The 18,717-nt window shown below is 43.7% G+C and overlaps 1 protein-coding gene across 1 annotated transcript; it reads left to right on the forward strand.

The window, feature by feature from the left end:
- The first annotated feature begins 7,257 nt into the window (after positions 1-7,257).
- On the forward strand, positions 7,258-15,232 carry LOC111949437 (coatomer subunit delta). Its single transcript, XM_023966629.2, has 10 exons — positions 7,258-7,439; positions 8,620-8,883; positions 9,161-9,340; positions 9,446-9,651; positions 12,898-13,059; positions 13,199-13,364; positions 13,692-13,839; positions 13,977-14,085; positions 14,336-14,540; positions 14,682-15,232. The coding sequence occupies exons 1-10, from the start codon at positions 7,437-7,439 to the stop codon at positions 14,769-14,771; spliced, it is 1,533 nt and encodes a 510-aa protein (XP_023822397.1). The 5' UTR covers positions 7,258-7,436; the 3' UTR covers positions 14,772-15,232.
- Positions 15,233-18,717: the final 3,485 nt, after the last annotated feature.

The following is an 18,717-nucleotide window of genomic DNA, read 5'->3' on the forward strand; positions in this document are numbered from 1 at the left end:
CACAGGTATTAACAAGAAAATACTAAAACATACAAAAAATATCAATAAAATAATTTTTGAAAATTAACAATTCTAGTGCAATTGTATTCATTCTGAAAAAAAACGAATTATAATGAATCAGGAAGATGTTCATCTTATTTACTCGGGATAATGTCTTAACAAGATAATTAAATTCAATCAAAAATTTGTAATTTTGGTATATAATTCTGGAATTTTTGTTTGTGTATAAAGTATTTGGCAACAAGAATAAGAAAAATCACAATTATTTCAATGGTCTTGATATCATTGTAAAAGTAACATATTGTATCCTTAATGTCAAAAACATGGGTAGTGTTCATAATGATAAATAAGTATTCTGCAAGGTTTTCCCCAAAATTCTGACACAAATTTACATTCAAAGAACAAGTGAGTCAGAGTCTCACCTTTTTCACAGAAAACGCAGATATCAATAGGCACAAATTTGGACAACATAGAATTACATCTTATGTAGAATTTGAAAGTGTACTTCTGTCACGTTCTGACCATAGTTCTTTTGTGTTTTCTTTGTTTTAGTGTTGGTCAGGACGTGAGCTGAGTGGGCATTTCTATGTTGTGTGTCTAGTTTTCCTGTTTCTGTGTTTGGCCTGATATGGTTCCCAATCAGAGGCAGGTGTTAGTCGTTTGTCTCTGATTGGGAGCCATATTTAGGTAGCTTGTTTTGTGTTGGGGTTTGTGGGTGGTTGTCTTTTGTCTTTGTGTTCTCTGCACCAGATAGGACTGTTTCGGTTTTGCCATATTTTGTATTTGTGTAGTATTCATGTTATCGTCTTTTATTAAACATGTTGAACACGAACTACGCTGCGTCTTGGTCCGATCCCTGCTACACAGACGAAGAGGAGGAAGGCTGCCGTTACAACTTCCTTACATTTGTTTGGTATACAATATTTGTAAGGCCTTAACCAAGCTTTTTTCCAGACAATGTCAGGAATAAGCATGTTCCAGAAAAATGTTCCTCTTGGTGTAAGTTGGTTCTGTGAATGGAGAATTTGTCTTATATATTTACTACAACAAGATTTCTCAAGTAAGGCCATGCCTTCCCATCTGAGTTCTGGATAAGCTCTGTGATCATTACCAAAGGTTAGAGTAGTTGTCATTAGTGTAGTTAGACCACTGGGAATGGCTTTGATCACATAAATAAACTCTCTGAACGGTATTGGAAACTCATTCAATGTTATGAATTGTTCATATGTAAGAATATTACCCCTGTGTAACATCTTCCAATTCACACTTTCAAACACATAGATCCCCTGAACACAGCTCACTCTCAAGATCCCAATCACCTGAATTCTGATCACCTGTTCACACACCTGTATGTCATTTACACACACACTATTTAGTTCAGTTCTTTGCACCCCATCATTTTGAGGTATTGTATTGTTTGTTTTGTTACACGGTCTATTTGGAGTAATGTTCATGTCCGTATTAGTCGTCCTATGTATCGTAATATTTGGCCATCCTCCCTAACGGCACTTTTTTGCCTATTCCCTGCCTGAACTTTTGCCTATCAGTTTTCCTGTCGTCAACCTATTGCCTGCTCTCCCGGACTAGGTCATTAGCCTTTTCCCTGCATGTACTGTTACCGTTTTGGAGTACCTGTGTATCTTCTCCTGCCTGTCCCTGGACCCAGCTATCTGCCTCTTCCCGTGGTCCTTTGCTAATAAACACCTGCTGCGCCCTGCGCTTCAAACCAGAACTCTGTCTCCCATCGTATTCATTACACCCTGTTGTCAAAAACATCAAGAACAAAGTCAATATTCCTCTCATGTCAGCTGGGGTAGAACAATGACTTATTCCTTACAGTTATATCTGAGTTATTCCACAAAAGAGCTTTATGTGGGGAAAAATTGTGCAGGAAACATATTTTCCAGGCCATTAAAGCTTATTGGTGAAACCTAGCCAATTTAGCTGGTAATCTTTCAGGAATATAATTACATTTCAGTAAAAATTGAAGACCTCCCAACTTATTAAACACATTATTTGGAATGAAATACCATATTGAATCAGAATTGATAAACATTTTTTCAACCAGTGTTATTTATGTCAACAAAATCCAACACTTTTAGACCGCCTTCAGCTCTTTTATTACAGAGAACTGACTCTTTTCGTTTGTGAGACTTATTTTTCCAGATGAAGTCAAGAAAGGTCTTGTTGATCTCTTTACAAGTAGAGGGATTTACAAATAAAGATAATGAGGGGTACACAAAGCGAGACAGTCCCTCTGCCTTGGACAGAAGTACTCTCCCAAGTAYAGAAAGATCCCTTTGTAGCCAATTATTAAATATATTTTTGGTTTTCTTAATTTTAGGAGAGAAATTCATATGTTGTCTGACTAAGTGTTTTTTTGACAGATGTATATCTAAATCTTTAACACAGTCCTTTTACAAGAATATTTAATATTTCTTTATCATCAGAGTCAAATAAACATAAGATTTCACATTTAGAAACATTCAGTTTTAATCCTGATGCAATAGAGAATACAGTGATAGCATTAAGGGCATGGGCGACCTGGTCTTGGTCGGCGCTACATGGAGACAGGATGGACAGCTGATCGTCCTCGCAGTGGCAGACCACGTGTAACAACACCTGCACAGGATCGGTACATCCGAACATCACACCTGCGGTACAGGATGGCAACAACAACTGCCCGAGTTACACCAGGAATGCACAGTCCCTCCATCAGTGCTCATACTATCCGCAATTGGCTGAGAGAGGCTGGACTGAGGGCTTGTAGGCCTGTTGTAAGGCAGGTCCTCACCAGACATCACCGGCAACAACGTCGCCTATGGGCATAAACCCACCGTCGCTGGACCAGACATGACTGGCAGAAAGTGCTCTTCACTGACGAGTCGCGGTTTTGTCTCACCAGGGGTGATGGTCGGATTCGCGTTTATCGTCGAAGGAATGAGCGTTACACCGAGGCCTGTACTCTGGAGCGGGATCGATTTGGAGGTGGAGGGTCCGTCATGGCCTGGGGCGGTGTGTCACAGCATCATCGGACTCAGCTTGTTGTCATTGCAGGCAATCTCAACGCTGTGCGTTACAGGGAAGACATCCTCCTCCCTCATGTGGTACCCTTCCTGCAGGCTCGTCCTGACATGACCCTCCAACATGACAATGCCACCAGCCATACTGCTCGTTCTGTGCGGGATTTCCTGCAAGACAGGAATGTCAGTGTTCTGCCATGGCCAGCGAAGAGCCCGGATCTCAATCCCATTGAGCACGTCTGGGATCTGTTGGATCGGAGGGTGAGGGCCAGGGCCATTTCCCCCCAGAAATGTCCGGGAACTTGCAGGTACCTTGGTGGAAGAGTGGGGTAACATCTCACAGCAAGAACTGGCAAATCTGGTGCAGTCCATGAGGAGGAGATGCACTGCAGAACTCCAATTGGTAGTAGTTACAGTCTTGTCTCATCGCTGCAACTCCCGTACGGACTCGGGAGATGCGAAGGTTGAGAGCCATGCGTCCTCCAAAACACAACCCAACCAAGCCACACTGCTTCTTGACACAATGCCCATCCAACCTGGAAGCCAGCCGCACCAATGTGTCAGAGGAAACACTGTACACCTGGCGACCTGGTCAGCGTGCACTGCGCCCGGCCCGCCACAGGAGTCGCTAGTGCGCGATGAGACAAGGATTTCCCTGCCGGCCAAACCCTCCCTAACCCGGACGACGCTGGGCCAATTGTGCGTCGCTCATGGGCCTCCCGGTCGCGGCCGGCTGCGACAGAGCCTGGGCTCAAACCCAGAATCTCTGGTGGCAAAGCTAGCACTGCGATGCAGTGCCTTAGACCACTGCACCACCCTGGAAGCTGCTCTGCAGAACTTAATGCAGCTGGTGGCCACACCAGATACTGACCGTTACTTTTGATTTTGACCCCCCCTTTGTTCAGGGACACATTATTCAATTTTTGTTAGTCACATGTCTTTGGAACTTGTTCAGTTTATGTCTCAGTTGTTGAATCTTGTTATGTTCATACAAATATTTACACATGTTAAGTTTGCTGAAAATAAACACTGTTGACAGTGAGAGGATGTTTCTTTTTATGCTGAGTTATTTGTTGATTGTCTTATTAAGGTGTTTTATCGATTTAAAGTACATTTCACTAGCAAAATGAGCCACTTTAGTAAGAATGGCCTTTTTTGTGCATTGACAATTTATGAGTAAAATGTGCGCAGCTGACCACTGTCTTCTTCAAGACCATTGTCATTGAGCTATAAAAGAAAGGCTCAAGACTGGAGAGCTAGCTACTTTCCAAGCCCAATCCTCTTTTCTGAAATGCCGGATTATCTATCTGGCCTATTTCCATTTTTTTTCTCTGTACAAAAACTTGTTCAAGCCATAGAGATAGTAGATAGATGGATGTAAACTGTTTTAGCATGGACATTACCATTGAGGGCTTCCACCATTTAATGTCATCATGATTCGACCTTGTTTTTTTCCGAGTTCCAAGTTGTCTTGAAAGCACCATAAATCCAGGGAATGCCAGACTTTGATGACAATTTGCCCAGGAAGGACCGCCTCGCCACCTTTCTGATCAAGTGAGCACATCACAACAACGTGAGTCCAAAAATGTCTTGTATGCAGCTTCAGATATTATGTATTATACCAGAGAGATATTTATACTGTAGCTAAGAAAGTAATACTAAGTGTATGTTCTGTAGTAAGCTGTTAGTAGGCCGTGTGCTTCACCCTAGTAATTTTGTATATTTTCACCTCTTAATTTCGCCTACTGTTCTGAATTGATGGTGCACATGTATCCTATAACCTGTTTTCGAGAAATGTAATCATCAAATATTTTTTGAGCTTTCATTGTCTGCTCATATGCCCCCTTTATTTATCCTATGGTTCTGACTTGGTGTACACAGAGAACACTGTAAGAATGGCCCATGTTCTAAATTCTGTTGCTGTACATTTCAAAAGTGCTGAACAAATAGTTATATTGATTACGTTGTCCTAGCTCGCTCATTAATGTCTTAATCGAAATTATGGATCGCCTCTTATCTGCTTGTCATCCCCTTATGCCATAGTTTGTACATATCAATTGTCAGTAGAAAACACATTTGTTTAAGCAAGTCAGCCATATCAGCCATGTTTTTTAAAAGGCAGTAAATGAGGCTGAATTAACTGTTTTGCTGCCAGACAAGGCTCCACTGATAACCAGGTGTAGCAGTGGTAAGGTGTTGGGACTGCTGTTGGGACTCTGCTGTTCGGACATCTTTATGTACAGTAGGCCCTAACAGTTTGTGGGCATCGTTTGTCACTGTTTTTGTGCAATTAATGTATTGTTTAGTGTCGTGTAGTGGCTTTGCTGGCATGCATTCCACATTTTTTGTTTTGTTTTCTCCACCAAGATGTACATGCTAAAATCGCCACAGGTGTCATGTGCAAAAAGAGGGATCCATGCTCCAGTAGTTCAGAGATGGAACCTGGCGAGAGTGAGGATGAAGTACCTGCGGTGAGGACCGCCGAGTTCAGTCCTCATCCCAAGGATGATTCTGGCCGAGTGCGAGTGAGATTTATAGAGAGAAGGAATCCTTGCATTTTGGCTGATCCATATGTGGTGTAAGATTGGGCGGAGAAGAGGTTGGTGAAGGTAACTCGGAGTGGACTCGTGATGATTTATTGTGTTTCCTCCGCCCAGAGGGAGCGGGGGCTCTGGCTTACACGATTAGGGACAAGATTTGCAACTTGCTTTGCTCTTCGGAGCAGTGCGCCGTTGAAAGTAGTCATAACGGGGGTTGCATTAAGTGTTGAGGAGGAGCAGTTGAAATGGAATATTCCCGGTGTCTGTAACGCCCGCCGTTTGGCGAGACGTAGATCCGGTGGAGAGCATGGGGATACGGAGAAGACATTATCTGTCATGTTGAGTCTATACCAGATTATGTCATGGTAGGAAGTGTCAGTTTCCTGTGAGTTTTTGTTCCGACAACACTACAGTGTTTTAGGTGTCAAGTGGGCATGGGCATGTTGCAGCAGTGTGGAGGGAGATGCCTCGATGTGAGAAGTGTGCCGGAGGGCATGAGATGAAGGATGTGTGGTATTGGTGGAGAAAGTTATATGTCTCAGTTTTGGGGGTGCCCATGGGGCTGGAGTTCGGAGGTGTCCGGTGAGAGAAAGGCAGATTGATGTAGCCAGGGTTAGAGTAGTACAGAAAGTGTTGTATGCCGAAGCAGCGAAGAGAGTGGTAGAAAAAGATGGGTACAGGGTGAGGGATCCTGAGAGAATTTGTGTGAGTAGGCAAAGACCAAGAGAGAGTGATGGGAAGAATATGTGCCTCAGTAAGGTGGACTTTATAGCATTTATAGCTATGGCTGTCAATTGTACTGCAGAAGTGGATCGAAAGTCACAGAACATTGAGTTTGTGGTGGCAAAGAAGTACTTGGGATTGAGGGATTTACTGCAGAACAGCTGCAGGGGGTGTTAGTGTCATGTACTCTCAGACCATCGGATTTTTTTAGAGTGCTAATAGCTGGCAGGGCAACTTTCCTTTTCCCCAACTTGTATTACCACATCAAATAATTTAATGTAGGTAGGCCGTGGATTACCTCACAGACCAGTACAGTAGGTGGCGGTGTATGCACTTAAAAGTTTGATGCGATCCAAAGAGTTTTATAACTAAACCAAGGTAGTCGTTTCCAATGGGAACAAGTGCGTCATAGTGGGAAGAACAAGTAAGGAGGTGGGCAGAAACAAGCATGAGTTAGCGAGATCCTATTGGCGCGTTCTAGCATGTATCTGCATATTTCCGTTAGGGAATGCTTACTCTGTGAAGTGCGCACGTGCAATAACTCAATTCGCCTTTGCACTCCTTCTAAACAACGCAATTTAAAAAATAAATGTTGTAAAGGGCCAAGTCTACAAAACTTACTCCAACCTGTTCATAACAGATTCTAGTGTTGGGAACAGAAAACTGTATTGTGCTCAAATGTTTAATCGGTGAGAAAATGTGCAGAATCTCGGCCAAAATCCACCTGGTTCCATCTTCTCCTACTGCTGGCCAGTGGGCTTCCTCTTGGTAGTGAGGTAAAACGCCAAGCGGATGCTTCACATTTCTACATCCGGTGAAACATCTGTCTCGTTCTATCTGTGCTCGATCTCTTTGGTTCAAGCACACATCGCGCAACTTTTGACGTTCTGAAGTTTTCTACGACAATGCGAACGAGTGGTTTATCAAGGAAGCAACTCCGCTGGTTGGAGACGTGGCTCTGCCTGGCTGCCATATTGAAGTAACCCACAGTGAAGCACTACAAGCAGCTTAGCTAGCTATCCAACTATATTTTATTTCTAAAGGCTCTTTAGATATACTGGAACTCGACTGAGCAAACACCATCGGAGATTGAAGATCGTTTTCCTAACCATCTGAGATTAAAGATCGTTTTCCTAAAGAGAGACCAAAAATGGTGAGCACAGTCACATTTAAAGTCTTTTCCGCGTAGCTTAATCATAACAACAAACGTTAGCTTGCTATCATTAGCTAGCCCCTTGGCACAATGAATTGAAAAGCAAATCAAACTTAACTTGACAAACAACCACAAAGGTAGCCACTCAAGGTTATTTGCTAACTTAACTATATAATGCTACTATTACTTAGCAGCTTTGTAATGTAACGTATCGATGTTAGTAAGCTAGCTAAGTTAACTAGCTAACGTTACCACAAATGTCAGCTACTAGTGCTTGGTGTCAGTTCAGTTAGCTAACGCTAGCTGGTTAAGTTTACTAGGTAACTAGCTAGCTACAATTTAACTAAGTTAGCTAGATTGATCTTTACATTTCGCCGGTTGTCTACTGTTGGCTGTCTGCTAACTGTTAAGCTATGTTGGCTGGTAACGTTAAATACTTGTCCTTGGTAGGCTAGTTAACTAACTAGCTAACATTAGCTAGTTATCAAGATATGTCAACCAATGGATCTTGGCTGTATGACATAGTAATTGATTTGCATTGGGTAATCTAGTCAATTTAAGTCTAGTAAATTAAGTCGTTTGGATCAATGCGTTATCATGCCTTGGTCCTGGTATTCTGTGACGGTAAGTGACTTACACATAACTAATTGTAGCCAGCATATTCCCACCCTATCTTTACACTTGTTTACACACTGAACTTCACTGGGGTCAGAACGCAATCATGGTTACATTAATACACCAAGAAGATTGTGTGAGATATGGGTCAGAAAACGTACCTCAATGCAGGGATGAGATATGCCACTGTACTCCAAATTTTACCTTTCCACACTGATAGATCAAGAAAATTGAAATACTGCTTTTTTTCCTGGGAAACTACCCCTTTGTCCTCATGCTAGCTAGCAGTAGCATATCCCGTCCCTGCATTGAGGTACGTTTTCCGACCCATATCATACGCTGGCTTCACGGTGTCTTAATGTAACTATGATTGCTTTCTGACCCCAGTGCAGCTCAGTGTGTAAACAAGCTTAACGGTATGGTCGGAATCTGCTTTCTAAGTAAACTACCTTTCTTGGCCAACATATTTGTACCACGTATGGTTACCCTGCCTATCACTCTGTCATCATTAATGGAGACATCCCACTTATGAACGGCTGTTTGCGATTCTCTCTGCTCGCTGCAGGTGCTTTTGGCAGCGGCGGTGTGCACCAAGGCAGGCAAAGCCATCGTGTCACGGCAGTTTGTGGAGATGACCCGGACGCGTGTCGAGGGCCTCCTGGCTGCTTTCCCCAAGCTCATGGGCATGGGCAAGCAGCACACGTTTGTGGAGACGGAAAGCGTGCGTTACGTCTACCAGCCGTTGGAGAAGCTCTACATGGTGTTAATCACCACCAAGAATAGCAACATCCTGGAAGACCTGGAGACACTGCGGCTCTTCTCACGTGTGGTACGATACGATCCAACACATCTTTATTGGTCCGTTACGCAGAGATTTTGCAGTCATAGTATCCAGGACCCACCACACAACACACCCACACACACGGCAGGCTGGGAGCAGCACACGGGATAACCCTACGCTATAGCAGCTCACTGCTGCTTACGAGTTCAGAATTTATCCATCCCACCAATAACTTCAAATGGGATCATATCCCACTATAAACTAGAAAAGTGTTATGACTGTTGGTTTGATATTGAAGCATTCAATTGGGTTTTTCTGTTTTCAGATCCCAGAGTACTGCCGTGTGCTGGAGGAAGGGGAGATCTCAGACCACTGTTTTGATCTGATATTCGCCTTCGACGAGATCGTGGCCCTGGGCTACAGAGAGAACGTCAACCTGGCACAGATCCGCACTTTCACCGAGATGGACTCTCACGAGGAGAAGGTGTTCCGGGCAGTCAGAGAGGTGAGACACTTGTAGCTAAAACGCCCGTAACGTCCAGTGGACGTGTGGCATTAGCTTATAGTAACCATGATTTGAACGTTCTTCCTCGTCTGCTCGGCCCCACAGACCCAGGAGCGAGAGGCCAATGCAGAGATGCGGCGAAAGGCCAAAGAGCTGCAGCAGATCAGGCGAGACGCCGAGCGCTCGGGGAAGAAGGTGCCGGGCTTCGGCGGCTTCGGCAGTGCCGGGATGAGCAGCATGTCCTCAGGGTCCATCATCACAGACACCATCATCGAACCTGAGAAACCCAAGATGGCTACCGTCCCAGTCAGGTACGGAAATTATGGAATTTAGGTGTTGAATTTGATTCTGTGTATAATTGTCTTAGAATGTGCTCCAATACACAGTGATTGGCAGATAGGGCCCAGTTTCTCCTAATAATGTGACCAGGCCAAGCAGGGACCAGGCTTTGGTCCAACAGCCACTGTGGCAGTTAGATGAGAAAATCGACCAGCCACTCATATTTTTTTTTACAAGCAAAAATATTTCTGGGCCATAATTAAACCAAAAATCACATGACTGATGAGAATGTTTTTGTAATGTTTCTAAAACAAGAAATGTATTAGTAGTAAGAAGTAATGTGGTATATTGCTCCATTCAATTTCATTTTTAAGTATTTTAACCGATGTATGTTAAAAGCAATAATTTAGTTAAAATAGTGAAACAAAAACTGTTCTACAACTGAACATTAAGAATCAACAAAGGTTGATTGCGGAGTGAAACGACTTATTTATTGTTATTAGTACAGAGCTCAAACACTGCCATTTTTACAAAGAGTACATTAGTTAATATTTGAGAACACAAATAAATTGAGCACAATTAAAATATGTGAGTGTTTTAATGAGAAGACATGACTAAAAGTTTATGAATAAAAGGTTTTTGGAGTGTGTACCCTGAAATATTTGAGTCACTAGGTGAGACAAATGTTTAGCTGCCCCTTCGAGGGGGGCCATTACCGTGGTAACGGTTATTGAGAATCTCTGCAACTGCGTTAGCAACAGACAGTTGCAGCAAAATAATATTGGAAAAACAACTTGGCGTGTGAACAAAAATGATGTAACTAGACAAGAAACACGAGGACAAAGTCACACTTTAGTAGCCTTTCGTCAATTTGACCAACTTCTACATTTGGGCTTTGGATTTTTTTTAAACTGTTCCCAAATGCTGTGTGTAACCATCCACCAACGTGGCTGGTGAAAGATATTCTTGCCCGCCAATGCCCAAAATTCTACCCGCATTTGGCAGGTGTTATTTTCTCACCCTGAACGTAACCTGACTAGGGCTGTTGCAGTGACCATGTTACAGCCACACCGGAGGTCAACGAGTCATGATTCCACATGACCATTTAGTCACGGTAATTAGGCCCCTCCAAGCTCTGAGGCTGGTCATTAGCAGCCTACCAAACTTGCTAACAGCCTGGTACTCAGCACTCTTTTGTCCCTCTAATCACTCTGACATCAATGCAAATGTGTTTGAAAATCTAATCAAACAGTTAATGAGAGCCCATCAGCTCATGTTGTGCAATATTTCTATAGGCTATGCAAATGGGGAGAAAACAGTGTGATGGCTGCTAATAAAAAGAGGAGGCTCCCATCAGCTTTCTATAGGCTAGGCCTATTATTGATTTCTCAACTTTCCTAATATTAAGCACATTTACTATATTTAGATCAGGAGTATGGCCTAGCTGGCTGCCATGAAAATAAACCACTGGGAAAAGCGTCCTCCATTCGCTATTTAAGTGCATAGATGACATGTATTTTTCCCCTGCTGCCCCTGTTTCGATACAGGTGCATGTTAATGGTCCATTCTAAATTATAACAAATATCACACACACATTATTATTTAGTATATTTAAAGACGAGATTAAACCAAGAATAGTCTGATGGGTGACAATATTAGCCTATCACTTGTGAATTATATATTATCACTTGTGAATGATGCTCAGCATAAGAGACAATGCCTTTGCCTTTTTTGCTGCCTTTTTTCGAACCATAGTCGCACACCTTATGTAGCCTAGCCCATAGGCCTATATGTTTTAATAAGGTTTGTATCACAACTAAAGTGGCCAAATAACTTCTTAAAAATTAAGCACATTAATCCGCTTTACAAGGGGTGTAGAGCCTAACTGGCATATATAAGCAGCGCATGCGTTTCAAGTTTGGTGAAGTAAATTTTCATTTCATTTTTCGGTCACTTTTGATAATGGTGTTTTCCCGGGAAACATTTGCGCGTTTAGCCTACTACCATGTGCGCATTGCTGTGCTTATAATGTGAAGAAATAGCCTAATAGTTTATCAACATAAGTTCTGATCGGTTGTGTCAGCCACATTGCATAAAACATGTATTTTGAAGCTAGTGGTTGTATTCATTTGGGATCTATCGCATTCCACAACTGTCCCAGACTGTTTGGAATATTTATTTCTCACACAAAATAGGTCGACTTTTGTACTATGGAGGATAGTAGATTGACTTTGGCTAGTGCTTTTTCTGTTCGTTAGGCCTACTCATCTTGTTGGCTGACGGAAAGTACATGTGGACAGTGCTTCCAATATCTTCAATATGCATCTCGGAATTGGATAGAAGCGTGTGCAGTTGCGTCCCCGATGTCTGTCTTCACTTGTAGCCTGTGAGAAATACTCGATCACGTGACAGCGAGCCATGTGAGTGAGAGACGCTTTGGATTGCGTAGCACACTCGGGGAGAAGGGCACAACGCACTAGTCTGGGCCTTTAAAAGGAATGGATTTTTTGGGGGTGCATTACGGCCATAAAGGGGATGCCGCTGTGATTCGAGGCATTATCAAGTGCTTGTGAAATTGTGAATTCGACTTTTGCGCAACTAACAAAGCATAGCTCATGCCTTTCAAGCAACTTTTTTCAAATCATCATTAGTCTCATCCTGCAGCCTTACAATGTATTCAAAATAAAAACATATAGCCCAACGTTTGTAGAACAACTAAAGTTAAATGAATAACTCTTAATTAAGTATACCTATTTCTTTGTTAACCGCTCAACACAGAATAGTGTGCGCACTCCCCCAAATCGTTTTGGAGAAAATATTTATATTTTATTCAGCTTTGTTCAATTGTATTCTTCATACTATAAAATACTATAAAATAATGCCACAGAATTCTAAGCAAATCTTGTCTGCTAAATTAACTAGTGTAGCCCACAGCCATTTGGCAGAGGCACATAAGGACTTTTTCTTCTGAAATAGACTACATTTTCTTCATATCATGCTTCTTTAGACCTGTCTAATTTAATTATGGATTTATTGGGAAGGTGTAGTAGGCAATATTACATGGATTTATTAGACTTTTTAAAATGGCTTATTAATAGGTGGAAGCCAGGAGATGCTAAATGTTTGTCAATTACCATGAGACCGATAGTTATTTGCTTGACAATCACCGGCTGACAATGTCGGGAAAGCCCTAGACCTGACCAGCCCTAGACCTGACCATGAAAAACTCTGGGCCACAGATACAGAGGATGGTACTGACGATCGTGTGTCTCCCACAGGCCGACCGGATCCAGCAAAGCCCTCAAGCTGGGCGCCAGGGGGAAAGAGGTGGACAACTTTGTGGACAAGCTCAGAGGGGAGGGGGAAACCATCACGTCCAACACAGGGAAAAGGCCTTCGCTTGCGTCCAATGTCCTACCGCCACCAGTTAATGTGGAGAGGTACATTATTCCTCTTAAGTTTTTATCTTTGATAGTAAGCCAAGGTTTATGCATTCAATGTCTGTGCATGTGCTTTACTATTGATTGCAATGTGTGATGATAAAACCTCAATCTTGACGCCTGTGTATGGTTTCCTCAGTGTCCACATGAGAGTTGAGGAGAAGATCAGCCTGACCTGTGGACGTGACGGCGGTCTACAGAACATGGAGCTCCTGGGCATGATCACCCTGAGAGTGACCGACGACAAGGTCAGCCGCATCCGCCTGATGGTCAACAACTACGACAAGAAGGGAGTACAACTGCAGGTGAGTTGTTCAGATCCTGACTGACCCATGACCTTTTGTAAAGACTCCTGGATGGTGTCCAGTAGGGCACAACGTTGTGGAAAAATCCAGTGTTCTTATTTGACTACTAACCCCAGCAAATGAGGTAGGATAAGGGAGGTGAAGAAATCTCAAACACATTTTTTGGTTACTACATGATTCCATATGTGTTATTTTGTAGTTTTGACGTCTTCGCTATTATTCTACAATTTAGGAAATAGTAAAAATAAAAAGTAGGTGTTCTAAAACTTTTGCCCGGTAGTGTACGTCCACTGTGTTGGAATTGATTGTATCTCCCCTGGTATTTAGACCCATCCCAACGTAGATAAGAAGCTCTTCACTTCAGACTCTGTGATTGGTCTGAAGAACTCCGAGAAGTCCTTCCCCCTCAACAACGACGTGGGGGTGCTGAAGTGGAGGCTCCAAAGCACAGACGATGCCCTTATACCTCTAACCAGTGAGTCTCCTTCCAATGCCTTTCTCAACCCGTCATCCTGCCGGCACCGTCTTCGATCTGCAACTATTGTGGTACGATTTATTCAGCGTTAACTATAGTCTATTTTTAAATGTCATTGTGCCTGGTTTTGTCTGTAGTAAACTGCTGGCCTTCCGAGAGCGCTACTGGCTGCGACGTGAACATAGAATATGAACTGCAGGAGGAGAGCCTTGAACTGAACGATGTAGTTATTGCTATCCCAATACCGTGAGTACATGGGTGTTAAATGACTTTTCTTGTAATGTGTTGACTGTATAACAACCTTGCTGGATTTTCTTTTGGCTAGTTTTCCAGAGACCAATTTTTAAGCACAGCCCTGGACTAAGAAGCATGGGTAATGGAGTTCTTCCATTGAGATGGTTTTTAGTATAAGACTATGGTTCATTTGTGACCGGTAAACCAGCCTAAAGTTGATGGTTGCGTTCTTTACAGTATATGGTTGTGTTTCCTGGTGCAGATCTGGAGTTGGGGCACCTGTGGTTGGAGACGTGGACGGAGAGTATAAGCACGACAGCAGACGGAACGTTCTAGAGTGGAGCCTACCCGTCATAGATGCCAAAAACAAAAGCGGCAGCCTGGAGTTCAGTGTCCCCGGGCAACCCAGCGACTTCTTCCCCGTCAACGTGTCCTTTGTGTCCAAACGCAATTACTGCGACATACAGGCAAGTTTAATCTTTTTTTACGTTGAAGCTTACTAACTATGGACATTTAGGCCTACAGTCAATGATGGAACACAATGCTCTTGCTATCCCTGCATTTCACTCGTCACATTGCTTTCCCCCCCCCCCCTCCTATTCCCTCAGGTTGCCAAAGTGACTCAGGTAGAAGGAGACGCACCAGTCAAATTCTCTTTAGAAACTTCGTTCCTCGTCGACAAATACGAGATCCTGTAAAAGAAATATACGTCAAAGCTCCAGAGAAGACAAAAATAAATACTTGCCTACCTGCCCGCCTGTGGAACATTTGAGACTGTACACGTCAACAGGATCCAGCCCTTCAAAAGCCCTTCCCACGGTGGAGCGCAGTATTGGTGTGTTTATGTTTGTATGAGAGAGAAAAAGATCTACAGTGTATATATAGAGTTCAATTTAACGGGCAGCGGAACGTGCTGTTATTCGCCGAGGAGAGGCGGGAAGTGAAAACACGATGGCTAAAGGGGCAGCAGGAAAGGGAGATGGGTGGTGGTCTTGGTTAAGTGGTGGGGTAGGAACCGTACTAGCTACAGACAAGCGTCAGGGACGTGTTCAGTAGAACACAAAACAGAAAACAATTCACACTGTTTTGCAACAGAAAACAAAAAATGATCTTTTCTCATTTGAGGAAAACTAAAATGAGCCTTTCTAATTATACAAGTCCGGGTAGTCCCTCTCTGATTCAGTCAGTTTTCTTCCATTTGGTGCCTAATAAACATGACCCTATTGTGTTGGCTGAGGAGTCAGTATTCAGCTGGTTCATCTCCCTGCTATTGAGGTTGAGTAATTAAAACCATCCCCACCTTCAAAGAATCATGCATCCGCTACCAGAGACATTTTGTATTTTATACATTGGACCAGATTTTGAAGAAAGCAGGACTACTCAGGTGGTCTTTCATGTTTTTGTTTTTTTGTTTCATAACTGCAGGTTCACCACAAATCCATTTTAATGGCACCTGTTTACCCACTAAAGGCATTTTTTTTCTCCATTAGATTGATTAATCTCAATATGTAGCTTTAGGTGTGTTGGCTGTGGTATTGAGAAACTGTTAAGATGGAAAAGAGTAAGCCGCCAATTCACAAAGGCAAACCACTGCATTTGTGGCTATCGAAGTTCTTGAAAAGTAATCATTTAAAAGCTCCATAGCAAGGTCACCGTTGACTATTTAGAAACGTAACAGTTGTTGAAAAGGAAGAGCCGATCAGTATACTGTGGTTCACATCAAACAACCATCAATAGAGGGAATACTTTGGTCCTATTGCGAGGAGGATTCTCCTGCCAGTCACACCATCTCCCTCTAATGACTCCAGTCAGTAATTTACTCCCATAATGAACGGATGCTCTTTAAAAATCCACTTAATCAGAAGGACAACATGTAGTGGTTTTGGTTTTGATGTTTTGTTTGTATTCCCAGAATTTCAATGTGGTTGGTTGGATAATGGGGTTTGAAGATGGCTAGATGGGACATTTTATCTGTAAAGAAATACAGATGGGGAATCATAACATTCCAGTATAAAATGTGAAGCAAAAAAATCTTTAATTGATTAAAGTCTATTATTCAACTTTGCGGTCTTGATTTTTTTTGGTAGTTAATGCATTGCAATGACGTTAAAGACCGGTTGGTTGTTCAGCAACAAAACTGATGCTTGCGCTACTATGGGGCAAATTGAAGGTTACGTATGTAACCACGGTTATGTGAGCTACATGGATCACTCCAATATATTGGTATCACTCCGCAGCGGAGGGATACATCTGAGGTGAGTATTTACAGAGTTACTCCCATCTACCTGTGTCACGGCTGGGGTCCGCCCCTATATATAGACCCCATGGCCGCGACACACGTTCTCTACATAATTTGAGGCGAGCCTCTAGCACCGTAGAGGACATTAGAGTGATCCATATAGCTCACATAACCGTGGTTACATATGTAACCTTCGTTATGTTTCCCTACATTGGAATACCCGTACCAGATTTTGTCGGTGCTAGAGGGATCTGGCCAGCCAGCGGCGAWGTCCCAGCGTGGGGCTGTCAGTGGAAGGGGTGTCCAGGCACAGTCCCCGGAAGGGGAGGCGATGCCCAGGACCGCTGAACCAACCGCAGAGGGAGGTGCCACATTTACCCGATTAGTACCTAGCAAAAGTGCAAGAGGAAGCCCAGCTGGCCACAGCACAGATATCAGCGAGGGGCACTCCTCTCAGTAGAGCCCAGGACGCAGCCACACCTCGTTTTGAATGTGCCACCACAGATCCCAGCACTGGCCTGCCAGCCAGGCAGAATGCTGTCATGATCCAGTGAGAGAGCCTCTGCTTTGATAACCCAGCCCCCAGGAGACTCACCATAGCAGACAAAGAGCTGGTCTGTTGTTCTCACTGACCGTGTCCACTCCACATAGGCAGCCAGTGCGAGGCCCAGACTCCCCCGCTTCTGCCGGGGGTTCGTAAGCAGACAGGCATGTGAACATCCCTTTTATCCTGTCTGACAGAACCTTCGAGAGGAATGAAGGGTTGGGGCGGAGAGATATACTCCTCCCCCTGGGGTCCACCCGGTAGCACTCAGAACTTACTGAAAGAGCTTGGCGCTCACCCACCCTCTTCATGGAAGTAATCGCTACCAAGAAAGCCACCTTCATGGAGAAGTGTTTCACGGAGGCAGACTCCAATGGTCCAAAAGGCGGCTTTGCCAAAGCTGCCAAGACCCCATCCGGATCTCAGCTCACCATTGAGCGGGTCCTAGCTGGACGCAGGCGACGAACCCCCTTCATAAACCTGGAGACCAAGGGATGGCGCCCCACTGGCCTGTCCATCTACCCCATACGGCAGGCAGATTTGGCGGCCAAATACCCTCTCAGTGTAGAGGCTGCCAAGCCCTCATCCGAGCGAGACTGCAGGTATTGGAGGACATACTGCACCCCGCATGACTCGGGCACAACCTTAATACCAGTGCACCAAGAGCAGAACAACCGCCAGAGACACTGGTATGCCGCGGTTATAGCCCTTGCGCTCTGCATGGTGGTCATTACACCCTCCTGWAGTCCTAACGTGGACCATTGGTGCCATTTAGTGGCCAAGCCCACGGACTGAGGTGGTGCGGTCTCGGATGCCACAGAGTTCCACCGGCCTGAGACAGCAGGTCAGGTCTCAGGGGCAGTTTCCAAGGTGTCCCTGACAACAGGGACAGGCGAAGGCTGAACCAGGTGTGGTCTGGGCCAGTATGTACAGATTGCCTCATCAGATATCGTTTCCTAAAACCAATTGTTGAGATGATGTGCATAATGCCAACCCAGAGATGGCGCTAGTGGGGCACCTATCTAGGATAAACAGGTGCATTATGAGTGACTGATTAGGATGTCATGACCTGTAATCCCTGACTAAAGGATTATGTTTGCAGTTTATCTAACTCTCTGACGTGAGCTATTCACACACATATTAACACCAATGTTATTGGATTTTTGTTTAGACTTAAAAAGCCAAACACATGCCATTCTGGTGCATATCCAAATGCTACACACCCTCCGGTGTTTTTCAAAGGGAGCTTGCGGATCGGCATCTCACAGCCCTGGATGAGCCAATGTTTTAGATGCAATCATCAGCAAAACGAACAGTAACGCATACACCATCGCACAACAGTTTGAAGTCAAGCGGGGTTCCCAAATACGAATGGGGTAATGCAAGGCATCCATATTGCCATAATATCACCATCCCAAAACGAAATCAATTATGTGAACAGAAAAGGCTAGGTGGAACGCGCAACTCGTTCATTCTGYAGAACATGTGGCTTATTTGTGAGTGTTGCCTACTCATTTTAAGTATATTTGCCATTGCTAAAGCAACTTGAGTTGTCCTAATGGTCCTCTCTAGATATATGAACTTCTTTACTGGTCAAGCCATAACAGAGCGAGCCAAATAAAACATGTTGCTTGTACTCAATCTCTGACACGAGCATCTCTATTTCAGTCTTTTTTCGTAGCTTTTTTTGTTTGCRTATGTCATGGTATGGCGTTGTGTATATATGAAATACAAACAGCCAAGGTCGTGCATGAGCACTGAGGCTGAGAACAATTTGTATTTATCAATGGTTATCTCCTACTGACGTGCTTATGACGCTCGTACAATTGTTTGATAAAATCACACTTTTTCTATGCGTACG

Source organism: Salvelinus sp. IW2-2015, linkage group LG22 (assembly GCF_002910315.2).
Source record: "Salvelinus sp. IW2-2015 linkage group LG22, ASM291031v2, whole genome shotgun sequence".
Lineage (NCBI taxonomy): Eukaryota > Metazoa > Chordata > Actinopteri > Salmoniformes > Salmonidae > Salvelinus > Salvelinus sp. IW2-2015.

Coding starts and splice junctions, on each gene's coding strand:
- LOC111949437 (XM_023966629.2), top strand. Junction 14,086..14,335: donor GTTATTGCTATCCCAATACC/GTGAGTACATGG, acceptor TTCCTGGTGCAG/ATCTGGAGTTGGGGCACCTG. Junction 14,541..14,681: donor GCAATTACTGCGACATACAG/GCAAGTTTAATC, acceptor CTATTCCCTCAG/GTTGCCAAAGTGACTCAGGT.